We start from the raw sequence: 18,715 nt of genomic DNA on the forward strand, positions 1-18,715 counted from the left end.
AAGGAAAAAAACCTTATTTTCTGTGTGTTCCTCCTTCATACTAGTTTGGAGAGGACATCAGGAATTTCAACTGCATCTGTTTCAGCTGCTCTTTTGTCAATGGCGTAAAGGAAACTGAGGATAAAACATTTGGGGTTAGGTTCTGATGCAAAGTTTCTCTTAGGTGTGCCTTTTCTCTCCCTCATGACTGTTCTCTTTCTTCCTAAGGCCCAGGCTGGATGGTTACAGCATGACTTTGGACACCTCTCTGTGTTTAAGAAGTCTGTATGGAACCACATAGTCCATAAGTTTGTAATTGGTCACTTGAAGGTAAGGTCAGTTCCCATTAAGTGTTAAGGAAATAACTGCAGCAAAAGATGCTGGGGTGAAGGTTGCCATCTTCTTCCTGGTAGGACTTCTGTGTTTAACTGCTGCATGGCTGGCAGAAATCCAAATGATCATACATTCTCCATCACTGGGAAGTGCTATAGCTGTTGGATTTCTGCTTGTTCTGCAGTTATGAAAGGAATAGAACAAAAGAGGCCAATCTTACCTGGAGGCCAACTTATTTCATGCTTCAATTGTAAAACCAGTGAATTCTATCCCTGCTTTAGCAACGAATAAGCTGAACTGAAGAATCAGTTCTAGATGAGCTTCTTGTTGTGCCCAAAGTGGAGTATGAATTTCTCTCAAATAATATCAAATAAGAAAAAGCATACCTTCATTTGCAAAATCTTAACTATTAAGTCGGAGTCAAACTTGGATGACTAATTATTCTTTGCCAGTTTGTTAAGGGATCAGGGCATGGGCAGTCTTTGCAGGATCAAAGCTAACAAGAGTATGTCCCTCTGTTAAACCCAGAAATGAGGAATTTTATAAATTCAGAAGCTGGCAGGTCTAATTGAGTCCAAGAGAATTGGCAATACATAAGTGAGTTCAGAGGATCAAGAGTTCAAGACCAGGAAATCAGATCTCACAAGAAGCCACTGAAGCTGAAGAGCTATAACAGAAGAGCAGGATAATGCCAATAATAGTTACCACATTTTTACCCAACAGAGGGTCTGTGCCTTGCAGACAGAAACTCAACAGATGCAACCAGATGTCTTAAGTAATCATTGCTAAGAACCAGCTTGAAACACTCTTGCAGAATTAGCAGGATGTCACCTATGACTGCCGATTTCTTTATTGCTCCTGCACCTTTAGCAACAACCTGACACACACAGATGAAAAGCAGATCAAGCTTTTCCTGGCATGGAGAATAAGTGGCAGGAAAAGCCTCATTGCTGTGTACCAGGCCACTGTTAAAGGTGCAGGAGCAATAAGATCTCCAGCAACACTAGCATGACGTGACATAATTAACATGTTTGTGATGGCCAAGGATGGACATTCATTTAAGGGCCTTCTTTCAGATTATCACTCAAAGTCACTGACCATGGAGCCCCAAGGAAGCCTGGAACAATTTATCCTTGCCACATAAAAACAAGGATAAGGCTTTTGGGGACTGATTACCTTCATGAATGCTAGCCTCTCAACAATACCCTTATGGTATGCTCCAAGCTGTAGCCTTCCTTGCTTCTGTCTGGGGGCATCCAGGGTCTATGAGTAGGATGTTGTAATTGCTTTCCATAAACATGACCTGGACTGAAAGCCTCTTTGTGAGGGAAGGCTTTCTGTCTGTCCTGAGTTCTTGGAGGTGGTCTGGAACAGCACCGACAGCCAGCTGTTTATTATGCCAATGATAAGCAGCAGACTGGCCTTCTGCACTGGCACTGTGGCAATTTAAATTGGTACTCAAATCTCAAGAGAAAAAGGAGCAAAGAGTTACAGGGAGCCAACTGACTATTGTACTTAATTCTCCCCACACTTCTTTAATTGTTTTTAGGTATATCACATTGGGTGGGAGGGTGGGGGGAACCAACAGCAAACATAGGGCTGGGAACCATGGCTGCAGAAAATCCAGTTTGCAGAGAAGTGATGGGCACATATTTAATTCTTAACTCCCACTTGCTGCTTCCCCCCCCCGTGTGAATGTGCACGTGTGCTTATATATACACACACACACACACCCTGCCTGAGTTGCTTTCCCCCAAACTCAATGCAGCAAACACTCATCTGGGTACCATGGCTGGGGGAAGGGAACAGCCAGGGAAGAAGCAGCAGGGTGGGGAAAAGAAGGGGTTAAGTGCTGCTTCTCCACTGGAAGTTGTCCCCCAGACCACTCAGCAACTGGGAAAGGTGGCTAGTGTTCTCAGCCCCCCTCTTTGCTAACAAATAGTTAAGTCGCCTCTTAGAACAGGTATGGACAACCTGTGGCCTTCCAGATGTTGCTGAACTACAACTCTAATCATCCCTGGTCTTTGGCCAGGGCAGGCTGGCTAGAACTCATGGGAGTTGTAGTTCAGCAACATGTGGAGGGCCAAGAGTTCCTCCTACCTCTGCCTTAGAAAGTGAAAAATAGTATTATTTCCCTTACCAATTGCTTTCCTTTGTTCGCTCAGGTAGATGTGAGTTTTCTTAGCTTAATTTTACTTAGCATCTACCTTGTTTTCTTTAACTCAGTGTACTTTTCACTTGCATCTGTGCTCACACATGACTTCTCGCCACTGTCAATTGACAATGCCAGCTGAGGTCTCGAGAGAAGACTGATAAGAGACTTCTATCATTCATTCAGTGGTTTCCACAAATATTTACAGTGTTTGATGTTCATTATTATATTGCACAGCATTTTTCTGAGTGTATGAAAACATTGACAGAAAAACCAGAGTTGCCCATGGACTGTCTGCATGTTCCTACAGGGTGCCTCGGCGAATTGGTGGAACCACCGTCATTTCCAGCATCACGCTAAGCCAAACATCTTCGAGAAAGACCCGGATGTGAACATGCTGCACCTTTTTGTCCTGGGAGATACACAGCCTGTTGAGGTAAGGGGAGAGAATGTGAAATCCACTGGCATTTACACTGGATCACTTTGTTTCCAGGATGTCAGGTTAGCATGTTGTGGTAACAGAAACAACAGAGTGTTCTGGCACCTCAAAGACTAGCAAGCAAGAGTGACACAACTTTTTCATAGGCCAGAATCCACCTGTTGCTCTGAATTTTGCTAATGTGCTCAAGTTTTGTAGGAAACAGCTGGCATCCATCTTCTAATCTATGGCATAACAGTGACTCTCCCAGTTTCTGGACATTGTAAATTTCATGCCAATTGGATGCAAATTAAACTCTGTATTTGGATGACAGAGCCACATGGTGACCACTCTTTAAAAATAATAATAAAGTTTTATTTATTTTATTATTTATATACTGCTTTTCAAGGTTACTCCTTCCAAGGCAACTCACAACATATTAAAATACAAAATATTACAACCATAAAATCATCATCTAAAACACAGCACATCTGAAAAATGTAATATCAGTGGTAACTAAAGTAGTATGAGCAGCGTAAAACAGAGGTAATCTCATTTAAAAGCGTACTAGAATAAAAAGTATTTAGGATTTTGCTGTAAACCGCCTAGAGAGCTTCGGCTATGGGGCAGTATATACATGTAATAAATAAATAAATAAAACCAGTATAATCTCACTTTGCAGCCAGTTGTATTCATGTATGGAGCTGGCCACCTGGTGTTATTGCTAAATGGTGAAGACAGCCTCACTACCCTCCTATTTCCCTGTGATAGCAAACCTGGCTTCTCTACATGGCTAACACACACCCTGGTTTACAGAAGACTTCCCTAGAAAGTAGCTATGCCTTGTAAGGACGGTTTATTGTCTGCTTTGAGGAGGGGATCTTGCCAGAAGTGTTGGGAAGTCTTTCTCAAGAGATATTTCTCACTTGTCTTGGGAGTACTTGTGTGTGTGAGTGAGCCATTTCCCCCACATATCTCTGCACCTGACCTATGGTTTAAAATCTCCTTAACACTTGGCAGGATAATATACAGGAACGTGGGAAGCTGCCTTATACTGAGTCAGACCACAGCTCAGCAGTGTCTGCACTGACTGGCAGTGGCTCATGAGGAGTTCAGGTGGGGGATGTTCCCAGCCGTACCTGGAGATGGTGGGGATTCAACCAGAGACCTTTTGCAAGCAAAGCAGAAGCTCTACCTCCAAGCTATGACCCTTTGAGTCTGGAAATCTCTGCTCTGAGAAAACAACCTTATTATGTATATGTTTATCTTCAGTTAAAGATGGGACTTTCAAGAGCACACTTGCACCTTTAAAATGAGAACCAGCTCTAATACAACAGCAGCTCTGCCTTCTGTAGATGGAAAAGAATAGGGGATAACATCGCTGTTTGATACTTGCTGTGGATGGTGCTGGAACATTGCAGCTATGTGTTGCCCTTGTGATGGGTTGTTTTCTTGCAACATGAGTTTGCTCTGGTCCAGAAGTGCAAAGAATGGTCTACAGCTAGTAAAAATAAAGTCAGTCTTCAACAGAGCTCCCTAAGAATATACCAGCAGGAATCAGCAGGAAGCCTGTGTCACGGTTACCACAGCAACTCTGAATCTGCAACACTCTCCTTGCGTTACATTACATGTTAAGAAGATGCTTGCAATTAAATCCAAAGCCTCAGCCAAGAGGAATGTACTGAATATTTTAACAGCCAAAAGAGAAGTAAACTCTTAGGGGGAAAAGCAAACTGACGTGGCCATGTACAGGTTGTTCTTCACGTTGTCAAGGAATGCTCTTTGATCATTCTGTCTAGGTAACTGCCTGCCCTCAAGCAGCACAGGTTGATTTGGCTTGATTCGGCGCATTCAAATGAAATAGACAATGGAGTTATGCCAGTCTTCAGGACTGGGTCATTTAGAAATTGATGAGTGGGTTTGAAAAAGAATTGTGTCCTTATCAATTGGTACCTGAATTTGCTTGCTTTCCTCTTCCCTATTCCTTTTTCCCTTTGTATCATATGACTATCAGATTGTGAGCCTGCAGGCACAGATTATCTTAACCTTTAATCTCTCTACAACACACACCATTTTAAAATATTTGTAAGTGGTGGTTATAATTATATAATTATAATTATGATGATTATAATAATTAACAATAACTGAAAAATGTTTGAGCACAACAGAGGAAGTTATGAAACGGAAAAAGTTAGTTCTCTTTTTTTCATGATCATAGGTGTCAGCATATCACCTGGTTATAGGTGTCAGCACCTGTTGCAACATCTGAAGCCAATCTAATTTAAGCAGAATATTTGCACTTCTCTGACCTTTGCAAAAGTTTGGGCCAGCAGACTGAAGAAATGTGTGTTATTTCTGCAATCTGGTTTGATTAAACCGCAGTTCCAGGATTTCAAACCAGAATCAAACTGTTAACTATTCTGGACATAACAGAGAACTGTGGTTTAAATTAAGACCAATGTGCCAAAGCCAGTGTCTGGCAGGAAGTGTGTGTGTATGAGAGGATATAGGCCTAATAACATTTCCAGCTAGAGGTGTAGTCGTCCAGGGTCTCAGGGGGTCTTAGACCCCTTACTTTTTTGGGAGCCAGGTCCCAGCAGGGTCTCTATGTGTCCAGTGTCCTATGAGCCAATTAGCATGAAAGAGGAGCATGTGAGCCACTGAGAAGAGTCTTCTAACTTGCTTCCTGTTGTTGTTTCCTGCGGATTGGAGCTAATCGGAGTGAAAAGAGTCCCTATTAGTTCCTGATACAAAAGTCAATTTGTGGAGAGTGAGAAGTCTGTAATTGTAGAAGAAGAGACCATGAATCCTGATGATAGCTTGGCATCTACATCATCAAGCAGTTGGGTAGCATCAGGAGATAAATGTGTAGACACTGAATTCAATAATTCAAGCAATATCTCTGACAAAGTGAAAGGACATTCAAATGGTGACAGTGACAGAGAAGCAGAAAACAGTATTCAAGCCTGGTCAGATTATTCTATAACCTTAGAAAGGTTGTATAATTTTAGAAGGGGGCGGTGACAGTGGCTGTTAGGAAGGGACCCTGCACTTCTGAATTTGCCACTACACTTAGGGTTGCCAGGTTCAGGGCCTGAGACTGATCCTGTGTCTTTAGGAGAAGAGAAAGTCAGCCAAGTGCAGGTGTTCTTGCAACACTGTAATGGGAAAAACCACAAGGTGGAATTCTCCCTTCCCCCTGCACAACTTTTAAAGATACAGAAGACCTCTTGGTTGCCAGGCCCGGCTTCCAAGAAGTCTTCTATATCTTTAAAAGTTGTGCAGGGGGAAGGGAGAATTCCACCTTGTGGTTTTTCCCATTGCAGTATTGCAAGAACACCTGCACTTGGCTGACTTTCTCTTCTCCTAAAGACACAGGATCAGTCTCAGGCCCTGAACCTGGCAACCCTAGCTACACTACTGTTCCCAGCTTAATAAAGATCTGAACTGAGGCTCTTCTCTGTAGCATAATACTTAACTTAATGGTTAATTCTGCCTTTGGCATGATATGAGTGGGCTACTGGGCTCCTAAATCAATTTTTGAACATTTTAATGGTCACTAGCTTAGATGGCTTTAAATCAGGGGCTAGTCAATCATGAAGAACAAGTCAATCTGCAGCTATTAGCTATGATAGCTAAGTGGAACTTCTAAGCTCAGAGGCAGTATACCTCTGAATACCAATTTCTGGAAGGCAACAACAAAGTGTTATCAAATTCCTACTCTGGCAGAGCAGCTATCAAAGTATGCTGGGCTAGATGGATTCAGTACAAGAGAGTTCCTTATTCATCCAGTGTCTGTGGTATGAAGTTGGACTAAACAACTGTTATCTAAGTTTCTGTGGTGGTTTGCACCTAGCGCATATTCAAGTTTTGAAATTAAAACAGCTGATTGTCAGTATATGCATTCTGAAGGAGCATATAGATGATGTGGGATCCTTGCGATAAACCATTATTTGGAGAAGCTCTCAATGACCAAGTCATGCAGTGTTTATATACCACTTTTCAGGTGAGCCTCACAAAGTAGTTTAGATAAAAAATATTAAAGCAATAAGCATTAAGAATATGTTTACTAAAACAGTGAAGATAAGCTACAGCGGGGTAGGAGGGGGACATGACTTTTTTAAAGCCTTATCTCCCCTTCCCTCACAGAAAGATGGTTCTCAGTTAGCCCTGTGGGGGCAGGTGAGGAAGGGAAGGGCAGCCTCAGGTGGAACATCGGGAACTAGATAGTGAGACGTTGCCTAGGCCCATTCTGTCCTTCCCCCCCAGGCCTATTCTTACCCTCAGGGCAAGATGGATAGTCATACAAGTTGATGTTTAAGGGGGTGGGGGAGGAACTGTGCTGGGGCGGGCTGCAGCTTCCAAAAGGATGGGAATAAGATTGCATGAGGCCTGTTGAAAGTACGCTGCTTCTGCATGCACTAGATTATCAAACAGGTTTCTTATGAACATACTTCAGCCTTCTGACATGATTAAACATTTGTTATCTGCTATTCATCTGGCATGGTTTATGATTCTAGTGTTTTTTTTATTGGCCTTGGTATGATAACTGTTTATTTATTATCTCCAATTTGTCTCTAAGTGCTAGACATTGTAAAATGTCTTAATGCTGTAGCTATCAAAATCCTTACCAACAAATGGTGGCAGGTTTTTTTTTGCTTTTTTAAAAAAGCAAATACATGTTACCATATCTAGCACATTCTGCCCTTCCTCCCAGGACCTCAGAATTTCCCCATTTTTATCCTCACAACAATGTTACGAAGTAAGCATAGCCAGGGTAGTGATTGGTTTCATGGTTCAGCAGAGATCTGAACCCAGGTCTTCCTAGTAAGTCTGACATAGTCAGTGTCTGCAATACACACTACAAGGCAATTTGCTGTTTAAATGTGTTTTGGGGGCAACTTACAATATTCAACTGATATAAATACAATTTCAAACAATAAAAATTCAATATAACAAAAATACAATAAACCCAACAGCCATTTCAAACAGGAGTTCACTAAAAGAAAGGCAGTTATAATCAGACTTGGTCCCATGTAAATGTGCCTAGGACTGTAACCTTAACAGACTTTCTGAAACAGGAAGGTCTTCAGAGCATGCCTAAGAAACATAAGGGAAGGGGGCTTGGTGAATCTCCTTGGGGAGCAAGTTCTGCAGTTGTGGAGCTATCACTGAGAAGGCCCCTTTCTTTCTTTTTTCTCTCTTTAGTATGGAAAGAAGAAGTTGAAATACTTCCCTTATAACCATCAGCATGAATACTTCTTTTTGGGTGAGTATCCTCATTTCTTTCTTCCACTTCCCTACATGTAGAGGGAGCCCGTCTCAGGAGCCTGTTTATAATGTCCTCCTGCTTAAACATAGTTATTCTTTGATTTCCTAGTTAGCCCCTCCCTGTGTAGGCATTAAGATCCCTAATGCTACATTTCTAGTGTTTCAGTCACTTGTGAGCTTTCATGCTGTTCCTTGTTTAGAAACCTGCAGATTCATTAGAACCATGCCTCATACAGTATTTTTCTCCTCACTTCTTATATTTTCTGACATTATTTCATTTTTATCCCACCCATTCCCCAAGAAGCTCAAGGCAGCAAACATGATTCTTCTCCCCACCCTCCATCTTATCCTCACAGCAAACCTGTGAAGTAGGTTAGGCTGAGAAGTAGCGACCAGCCCAAAGTCATCCCGGGAGCTTCATGGCTGAGTAGGGATTTGAACCCAGGTCTCCCAAGTTCTAGTCCATTTCTCTAGCCACTATACCACACTGGCTATTGTGGCAAGAATGATGCAGCTCTGCACAACTCTGTAAAGGAAAAGGTGGACATTCACCATAGATTATCTATCATTATCTTTGAGATGTAAAGAATAAATGTCATTAGTCTTTAAAATGTCATTAACCTAGGTATAAAAGAGCTGATTCCAACTTTCAGAAAAAGCAAGTACCTCTTGGTACCATAGCACTTCAGAAGGTGGTGGCATTTTTAAATACTCCCACATGTCAAAAGTTCTCTGCAGGTGAAAGCTAGCTAGGCTACAACTTCTCTCTCAGGTGTTAGTTTCTACATACAGGGAGTTGTTTGACATAGTGGAGTATTCAAACATGGCATGACCCACCTGCAGTTTGAAGTAGTTCAGTCCCAGAACGACAGTAACAATGGACTTCTGGTCGTCTTATTGTCTGAACTAGTAGTAAGCAGAAGCGTTCGATCTTTCTGGAACGGTGTAGTGGGATCCTAGTCTCTTTAACATCTTGAGATGTTGGACTGAACACAGACCAAAACGAATCTCTCGCTTTCTTTTTCCTGAGTGAGAGTACGTCACTCCAGACCTTATTTTTCACAAAGTCATTGCCCAGCCCCAGGGCACCATTTTATGTTTCGTGCTTGCCTACCTCTTCTAATCCTTTTGGTTTTCCTTTCAGTTTTCCCACCTCTCCTCATTCCAGTTTACTTCCAAATGCAAATCTTCATGACCATGTACAGACACAAATTCTGGGCGGTAAGTGAAAGATCCTCCATATCCTGCATTGCCTTCATTAAACTCCATTCACCCCAGTGGAGTGGAATGCTCTGAGCTCTTACGGGGCTCTTACGGGGGGAAGCTGTTACGGGGGGAAATGAAGACGCATCTCTCGGCATATTCTGGCATAAGAAGGGAAGCGCCATTATCATAATGTATAAACTCTTCCTTTTCTTCCTAGGACCTGGGCTGGGCCTTCAGTTATTACCTACGCTACTTCATCACATATATCCCATTCTATGGAGTTCTGGGATCCTTGTGTCTCCTCACCTTTGTAAGGTAGGAGAGAGATCTTCCCTCTTGCTGAACTCCTCTTGTGAGTGGGCTGCACGTATATCTCACAGCCAAGGAGAGTTTTCAGAGTAGCCTAATTCCTTTGTTGCTGTCTCTCTTCCAGTCATTCAGCCTCACACTGCGACACTCTGTTATCCTCACTGAGTGTTTCTACCTCAGCCTCTCCTGCACCCCATCTCTTTCTACCTTATTTCTCTCTTTTTTTGAGGACTGGCTCATGCTTGCCCACATATCACTGGGTTTCTCTGCACTTGTTTACTGTACACCAAATGACTTGTCATGAATGCAACCCGGGATCAAAGGAAGATTGCACAGAAACCAAGGCTTTGGTACCAGTTTTCAGAAGTGTTTTATGAATTTCATTTATTCAAGAGCTGCCAATCATTCAGAACATTCACACATGCTCTGCAAGGATATAGTTGCCAGAAATGGTTGCTCTGACTAATAGGTGGCCAGCCTAGTAGCACAAAGAGATGGTGGAGCGCGACCATGGTGAAGCTTCACATTGCTCCTTGGGGTGCTGCAGAAGTTTCACCCAAAGATTGCTATGACTCCAAAGGTCTTATACTCTCTGTTCAGTCTCTTGATTATGTGACACATTATTGCTTGTGCATATTTTTTTGAATTAGAAGACCTTAGAATGAATGACATGGCAAATCTCAGGATTGCAATGTGTTTGCTTTATCTTTCAGACCCTCACCATGGTGCTTCTAGGTCTTAGGAATGCAAGTCCTTTTTGCATCAAATTCCAGACCCCCATCAGGGTGCTTCTAGGCAAACAGGCACAACTATCCTGAAATGTGACATTCTTCTACCAAGGAATGTTGTTTTGCCAGCTCATACTCTTTAAATCCTGTTTCTTTAAGATTGCCATTGTATTTAAGATACCCACCATAATCTTTGCAAAGAGCTCGCGTTCCTTCCAAAAATCCATTCATTCATACAAGTTTGAAATGAACATATTACAAACAGTAGTATTATAAAGGTAACAGTATACATGAGTATATTCAGAAAGCCTTCAGAGTCATTAGGTTCATGAATCTGGTGAACTGCCCCCATTTCACACCACTGTGCTTGGGATGTCAGCCTATCTGACCATGATGCATATATCTGTGACAGACCATTCCGACATGCTCCGCTTATTAAGTGAAGAAACAATCATGTATGAACTAATCCCTTCCCTTACTATAATTGTCACTGTCACTATGATGAAATCCCTTGGTGGAGAGAAGAAGGAAGGTTGAGCAGCCCGCTGAAAATTCCAGTTTCACCTCCTTTCCCAACATTGTTGCCAGAAGAAAATATCAGAAAGACAGGGTGCTATGACTCTGGGGCATATCTTCTATAGAATTTTTCATAGCCGTTGCATTTCTTCATTGAGCTGAATGATGCTGAAATGTAGGCCCTACTTAAAAGACAAGCTACGTATCCTTCTACAGCAGGGGCAGGGAACTTGTGGTCCTCTAGATGTTGTTGGACTACAACTCCCACCAGCCCTAGCCAGCATGGCCAGTGGCCAGGGATGATGAGAGTTGTAGTCAAGCAATATTATTTTATCCTACCTGAACAGCTATCTCATCTCTGCTTAGGATAGAACATAACTGTACATTGTTAAATAAATTTATGGAAGTGGCTCACAACATATAATGGCAGAGCAAAATACTAGATTATCTTTCTCACTGGAAAACCAGGAGCTACTAAGGTATCTGTCTGTATAGAATGAGAGAGGCTTTGGTGTGAAGACCACATTGCAAGATTATTCAGGCAAAAATTCTGTTTTCCCTTGCACTGTCGGAGACAAAATACAGTTAACCCCTGTTGCACTTCCTTCACTATTGTTTTGCTCATCACTGCTTAAGATTAATATGTCTAGATATATAAGGCTGAATTGTGAGTCTTTTGTCTTTCTTCTTGTCTTTTTTTAAATAAAGGTTTATGGAAAGTCACTGGTTTGTTTGGGTCACACAGATGAATCACATCCCAATGGAAATTGACAATGAGAAGCACAGAGACTGGCTCAGTTCTCAGGTAAACTTTGATAGTCTGAATTGCTAAAATCTGAATTATTATACAGCCACAAAAGTGCCAGCATTGATTTTTCACATTCCTCAATTAAAATTGAAAATACCCCCATGCCATTCTGCTGCTTCCCATAAGCTCATTTCAAAACAAAGTCTTACAAAACATATAGTCCTGAACTCAGAAATGCTTGCATAACAACTCTCTTAAGTTTTCATGGCAATACACAAAACACTCAGAGAGAATCTAGAGTTCAACGTGTAAAATAAGAGGGGGAAAATCCAGATCCCTGTTGGCCTTTTTTTCTGTCAGTAATCTCATAATATGTTGAAATTAATTAAAAATCAACCATGTTCACAGAGTACCTGTAATCCTGTTACGGACCTTGCCCCATACTCTGACCTTCATTCTCAGCAGTTTAAAGGTTTAAAAAAATGCCTGGCTGATTTTTAATTAATTTAAGAAATTTTGCATTGAAATCAATGATAAGGTCAGGCATGCTCAGTAAGAACCAACTGTCAGTGTTCTAAAAGCCAGACTCACAGCTATCTGGCTTGGCTAATCAAGTGGCCATACCCATGCCACACATTTATTCCACTTTAAACAGTTATGGGTTCCCCGAAAGAATCCTGGGAAGTGTAGTTTGTGAACAGTGCTGAGAGTTGTTAGGAGACTCCTATTGCCCTGACAGAGCTCCAGTGGCAAGAGTGGTTTAACAGCCAGCCCCTCTTCTGAGGATTTTATCTCTGTGAGGAGAATAGGGCATCTGCTAGCAACTCTCAACACCCTTCACAATCGACACTTCCCAGGATTTTTGGGGGGAAGCCATGACTGTCTAAAGTGAAATAAAGGTCTGGTGTGGATGTGGCCAGTGATAGCTTTGGTTTAAATTTGGGTGGGAGGCTACATGTGCCTGCTGTAGAATATAAGATGGGGGGAAACCTGAAAAACAATGATACTGTTCACAGTGTTTTTCTTTTAGAAATGAAAGGGGCTTTCCCTCTGCCCAGTACCCACCAACCCAATCTCCTCCCCTTCCCCTGCCTCCCTACCCCTACCCTTCCTCTCCTTCTCTCCCCCTTCCCTCTCATCCCCCTTTCCTGCCCCTCCCCCAAGTCAGTTTCACCTATCCAGTGTAGCGTAGTGTTTAGAGTGTTGCACTACGACCTGGGAGACCAGGGTTTGAATCCCCACACAGCCATGAAGCTCACTGGGAGACCTTGGGCCAGTCACTGCCTCTCAGCCTTAGAGGAAGGCAGTGGTAAACCACCTCTGAATACCACTTACCATGAAAATCCTATTCATAGGGTCATCATAAGTTGGAATCAACTTGAAGGCAGTCCATTTCCATTTTTTCAAACATGATTGTACAGGGGTAAATCCCACTGAACTCAAAATGCATGCAAATGATCAAACCTGCCCAGCCCTCCTCCTCTCTTCTATCCCTTCGCTCTTGCACCTTTTCAATACCTTCTTTTGCCCCTCCCCCTCCCTCTCCTTTCCCTCCCTTCCCTCTCCTTTCCCTCCCTTCCCTCCCCTCCTCTCCCCTTCCCCCTTCTCCTCTTCCCCACATGGTCATTTTTACCTATCCTAAGCATGATTGCATGGGAGTAAATTCCACTAAATTGAGTAAGCATGCAAATGATCAGTCCTGCCTTTCCCCTCCCCCTCTCTTCTTTCCTCTGTCTCCTTCCCCTCCTCCTCCCTTCTTTCTCCCCTCCCCTCTCCTCCCATGCCCACTCCAGATCCTCCCTCTCTCCCTTCTCTTCCTCCCCCATGGTCCATTTCACCTATCCTAAGCATGATTGCAGGGGAGTAAATCCCATTGAACTCAAATAAGCATTCAAATGATCAATCCATTCTCAGCAAACTTGCACAAGATCCCATTTCTTACCTCCCAGATTAAAAAGCAGAGAAATTCACTAAGGCAAAAAACAAAACACCATTGCAGTTTAAGATTGCACCTATAGCCAACAGATATTTCTACCAAACTTCAAAAAGCAGGGAAATTGGGCAGCTATAATGAACGCATCAGGGGAGCAAGAGACCTGACCTCCTCTCTGAGATGCTGCACTGCCCTACGTATTTGTCAAGATGGAAACACAACTTGGGTTGGTCTTTCACATTCCAATCCACTTCCTGTGTAGCTTGGAAGAATTTGGTAACATGTGCCTCTGAGCATATGTTTAGTGGTGGAACAACTGGAATCAGCCCAAGTAACAGAAACTTGTGCTGTTCTGATCTTGTTTTAGCAAGGAGGAAGCAACAATATTAAGACAGTTTATATAGTTCAGATAGTCACTTTAAATATGTTTGATTCCTTTTGCAGTTTTAGTGAAGTTTCCTATAGTAAATAATTTTCTTTTGCTTCTGTTTCTGTGAATATGTGAAGTACAGCAACGCTTTGCATGATTTACACTAAAAAGACTCCAAAAACAATTGTGGAATAATGGCATTGACTATTCTGCAGAATAGCCTCCAGTGGACATGAGGAGTGTCTCAGTTTGCACAAGATAAAGCAGTGGGAGGTGAAATATATTCTAGCAAATTTCTAGGTGTGCTCTACGTTTTTAATTGACCGTGACCACCTTCCTTAAGTGGGGTGGTTTAAGCATTGCAGGGTGAACACATCATTCCATTTCCTGACTTCTAACTGAGCAGACTAGAGGGAGCTGTGTTGGCTGGTCCAGAGGAGGTACAAGCGAGACAGCTCTCAGAGAGCAAGTGAACAGGGAGAGCTAACAGGAGTATGGCAGAAGAGATATAGGGAGGAAGAGATAGGCAAAGAGGACTCTGAAGCTGTGTGCTCTGTGTCCTCTGAAGGGCTCCATAGCAGCTTGACTGGAACGGGCATGTCCTGATAGCTGGCTGAAGGGTCATGGCCTGATAGCTGCTGAGTGTGACTAGGAGCAGCTGCTTGTGCTGGAGTTTTCATTCTGTTTCCTGACTCCTAACTGAGCAGAACAGAGAGTGCTGTGTCAGCTGGTCCAGAGGAGATACAAGTGAGTCAGCTCTAAGAGACAGAGCTAACAGGGAGAGCTAACAGGAGTTTGGCAGAGGACTGTGGGAGGTGAAGAGGGAGGTCCCTAAAACTTTTTTTTACATTGTACAGAGCACCACATACCATTGGAATTCTCCTGTTTACCCTGAAAGAGTATAGGACAAAGCACAGGCCATTCCAATACAAGTAGAAAGAAAGAAACAAAAGGCAGTAGAGAATATGAATGGGAAGGACACTCCAGTGGTGGTGACCTGCAATGTGTGTGCAGTGTTTGTTTTCTTGCCTGAGAACAACATGGTGTACACATGCAACAAAGGTAAGCTGGTGGTGCTGTTAGAAGAAAAAGTGAGGGGCATGGAATGGCAGGTGGCCACACTGAAGAGTATAAGAGAAGATGAAGAGTTCTTAGATAGAATGCTGAAACAACAGCAAAGAGAAGTACAGGTGGAAGAACAACAGCATGTTGAAACAGAGAGCAACAATGAAGTGGAGGAAACTCCATGGAAAAGGGTGATATTTAGGAGCAGAAGAGCAAGAAGACATCCATCACCGGTGGAACTACAGAACTGCTTCCAGGCATTTGAGGATGAGACTAGAGGACAGTCTGCAGGGAAGAATTACAGGAGACCCCACGCAATAGTGAGCAAGAGGCTGAAGCTCAGTCAAGCTTGGACTTGATGGCCTTATAGGCTGCTTCCAACTCTGCTATTCTATGATTCAAGCAGAGGCAATGAAACCACGGCCCATGCCAAGAAGAAGACTAGTAGTAGTGGGAGACTCTCTACTGTGTGAGATTGAAACCCAAATATGCCAAGAAGATCCACGGACTCACCAGGTATGCTGCCTCCCTGAAGGATGGATTAGAGATGTGACTGAAGGGTTGCCATTGCTCATAAAGCCCATTGACAGATACCCCTTTTTTCTCATCCATATGGGAACGAATGATACCGCCAAGCAGAGCTACCAAGAAATCATGCCAGACTTTGAAGCTTTGGGAAGGAAACTCAAGGACTTTGGTGCTCAGATAGTTTCCTTGACCATCCTTCCAGTACTTAGAAAAGGAGTAGAAAGGGAAAGAAAAATACTCCAGGTGAATGATTGACTACAAAGGTGGTGCCAATGTGAGAGATTTGGATTCTGGGATCACAGGCTACGCTTCCTGGAAGATGGACTGCTGGCAGGTGATATGTTGCACCTCACAAGGTCTGGGAAGAATGTGTTTGGCCACAACATGGAGAAATTCATCAGGAGAGCTTTCAACTGAATCCTAAGGGGGAGGGAGACATAAACTTGGTGGTAACGACTAACAAAGGATCGTGCACAGTAAGAGGAACTGAGGGAATGGCTCTAATGGGGCCTAGTAATAGTCTTCATAAAAATGTAGGGAGGAAGCCACGCCTTAAATCACATGGTCTCCAATGTCTATATACTAATGCTCAGAGTATTGGAAACAAACAGGACGAACTTGAACTCTTAATACAGGAGAGTAAATACAACTTGATAGGTATAACTGAAATTTGGTGGGATGACTCCCATGACTGGAATACAAAGACTGAAGGATATAACTTCTTCAAAAAGAACAGAAGGAATAGAAAGGGAGGCCGAGCCACGTTATATGTTAAAAATATATATCCCTGCACAGAAATATAGGAGGATGAGCTTGCTTCCTTCACCGAGAGAATCTGGATTAAAATTAATGGGGCAGGGAATAAAAGGAACATGGTGGTTGGAGTCTACTGCCAACCACCCAATCAAGGAGAAGACGAGGATGAAACTTTTGCAAAGCAAATTGCCAATGTAAGAGACCCAAATAGGAAAAGGAGTCCAAGATGGGTGGGAATTTCTAAAAAAGGAAATTCTAAAGGCAAAATGGCAAACAATTCTGTCAAGGAAAAAAGGGGGAAGACAGCAGAAGAAGCCAATGTGGCTTCACAGAAAGCTTAGAGATGACCCAAAAACAAAAAAGGACACATACAGGAAGTGGAAGTCCAGACCACAAAGGAAGAGTATAGACAGGTAGCATGGAATTGTAGGGATGGCATCAGGAAGGCTAAAGCTGAGAATAAGCTGAGGTTAGCAAAAGATGCCAAAAGCAACAAAAAAGCTTTCTTCAGGTACATCCATAGTAAAAGACAGAGACAAGAAATGGTGGTACAGCTACTCAATGAGGATGGCAAAATTATAACAGATGACAAAGAAAAGACAGAAGTGCTCAATTCCTACTTTGGCTCAGTCTTCTTCCAAAAGAGGGTCTAGGACCCTCCAGAGAAACATGAGGTGGAAGGGGCAGGATTGCAGCTTGAGACTGATAGACAAATGGTCAAGGAATACCTAATCTCTTTGAACGAGTTCAAATCTCCAGGGCCTGATGAACTGTATCCTACAGTATTGCAGGAACTGGATGAAGAACTCTCGGAAACACTGTTTATTATCTTTGCAAAATCATGGAGGACTGGTGAAGTGCTGGATGACTGGAGAAAGACTAATGTTGTCCCTGTCTTCAAAAAGGGCAAAAAGGAGGAACTTGGGAACTACAGACCAGTCAGGCTGACATCAGTCCCTGGGAAAAGTCTGGAGCAGATTATAAAAGTCAGTCTGTAAGCACCTTGAAAAAAATGCACTGATGACTAGAAGCCAACATGGATTTATCAATAAACAAATCCTGCCAGACTAATCTTATCTCATTTTTTGATCAGGTAACCTCCCTGGTAGACTGTGGAAATGCTATGGATATAGTATATCTCAACTTCAGCAAAGCTGTTGGCAAAGTGCCCCATGATATTCTGATTAGCAAGCTAGCTAAATGTGACCTGGATGGAATAACTATCAGGTGGATCCACAGTTGGCTACAGAATCATACTCAAAGAGTACTTATCAATGGTTCCTTCTCAAACTGAGGGGAGGTAATGAGTGAGGTACCACAGCGCTCGGTCCTGGGCCCAGTGTTCTTCAACATTTTTATTAATGACTTGGATGAGGAGGTGCAGGGAATGCTTATCAGATTTGCAGATGATACAAAATTGGGAAGGATAGCTAATACCTTGGAAGACAGAAACAAAATTCAAAGGGATCTTGATAGGTTGGAGCATTGGACTGGAAACAAAAGAATGAAATTTAACAGGGATATGTTCAAAGTTCTACACCTAGGAAAAAGAAACCAAACAGTTATAAGATGGGGGATACTTGGCTCAGCAATACTATATGCAAGAAGGATCTTGGGATTGTTGTTGATCACAAGCTGAATATGAGCCAACAGTGCAGTGTAGCTGCAAAAAAGGCAAATGCTATTTTATGCTGCATTAACAGAAGTATAGTTTCTAAATTGCATGCAGTATTGGTTCCCCTCTATTCAGCACTGGTTAGGCCTCATCTTGAGTACTGCGTCCATTTCTGAACACCACACTTTAAGAAGGATGCAGACAAACTGGAACGGGTTCCAAGGAGGGCACCAAGGCTGATCATGGGACTGGAAACAAAGGCCTATGGGGAGAGACTGAAAGAAGTGAGAGAAGACTGAAGGGAGATATGATAGCACTGTTCAAGTACTTGAAAGGTTGTCAAACAGAGGAGGACCAGGATCTCTTCTTGATCATCCCAGAGTGCAAGACACGGAATAATGGGCTCAAGTTAGAGGAAGCCAGATTTCAACTTGAACATCAGGAAAAACTTCCTGTTAGAGTGGTATGACAGTGGAATCAATTACCTAGGGAGGTGGTGGGCTCTCCAACACTGGAGGCCTTCAAGAGGCAGCTGGACAGCCACCTGTCAGGTATGCTTTAATTTGGATTCCTGCATTGCGCAGGGGGTTAGATTCAATGGCCTTATAGGCCCCTTCCAATTCTATGATTCTATGATGTTGGGCAGGCCAAGTTTATTTTTTCCAACAGCTAGATTCATTGCTTAAGTAGCAACATATTGTGATCAGTCTGATTTTACATCAAACTGCAGTTTCAGATTCAATTGTTAATGCACCCAAAATAGAAATAGAACATAACCTCCAGTCTGA

At 42.7% G+C, this 18,715-nt stretch overlaps 1 protein-coding gene across 1 annotated transcript in view; it reads left to right on the forward strand.

The window, feature by feature from the left end:
• LOC133376903 (acyl-CoA 6-desaturase-like) overlaps positions 1–18,715 on the forward strand; it is a 48,388-nt gene that overhangs the window by 18,828 nt on the left and 10,845 nt on the right. The window contains exons 4-9 of the mRNA XM_061609844.1: positions 208–309; positions 2,775–2,900; positions 8,091–8,151; positions 9,298–9,374; positions 9,577–9,674; positions 11,621–11,717. Of these exons, the coding sequence (XP_061465828.1) occupies positions 208–309; positions 2,775–2,900; positions 8,091–8,151; positions 9,298–9,374; positions 9,577–9,674; positions 11,621–11,717 (561 nt within the window). The remainder of the gene's footprint in view (positions 1–207; positions 310–2,774; positions 2,901–8,090; positions 8,152–9,297; positions 9,375–9,576; positions 9,675–11,620; positions 11,718–18,715) is intronic.

Source organism: Rhineura floridana, chromosome 2 (genome assembly GCF_030035675.1).
Source record: "Rhineura floridana isolate rRhiFlo1 chromosome 2, rRhiFlo1.hap2, whole genome shotgun sequence".
NCBI classification, from domain to species: domain Eukaryota; kingdom Metazoa; phylum Chordata; class Lepidosauria; order Squamata; family Rhineuridae; genus Rhineura; species Rhineura floridana.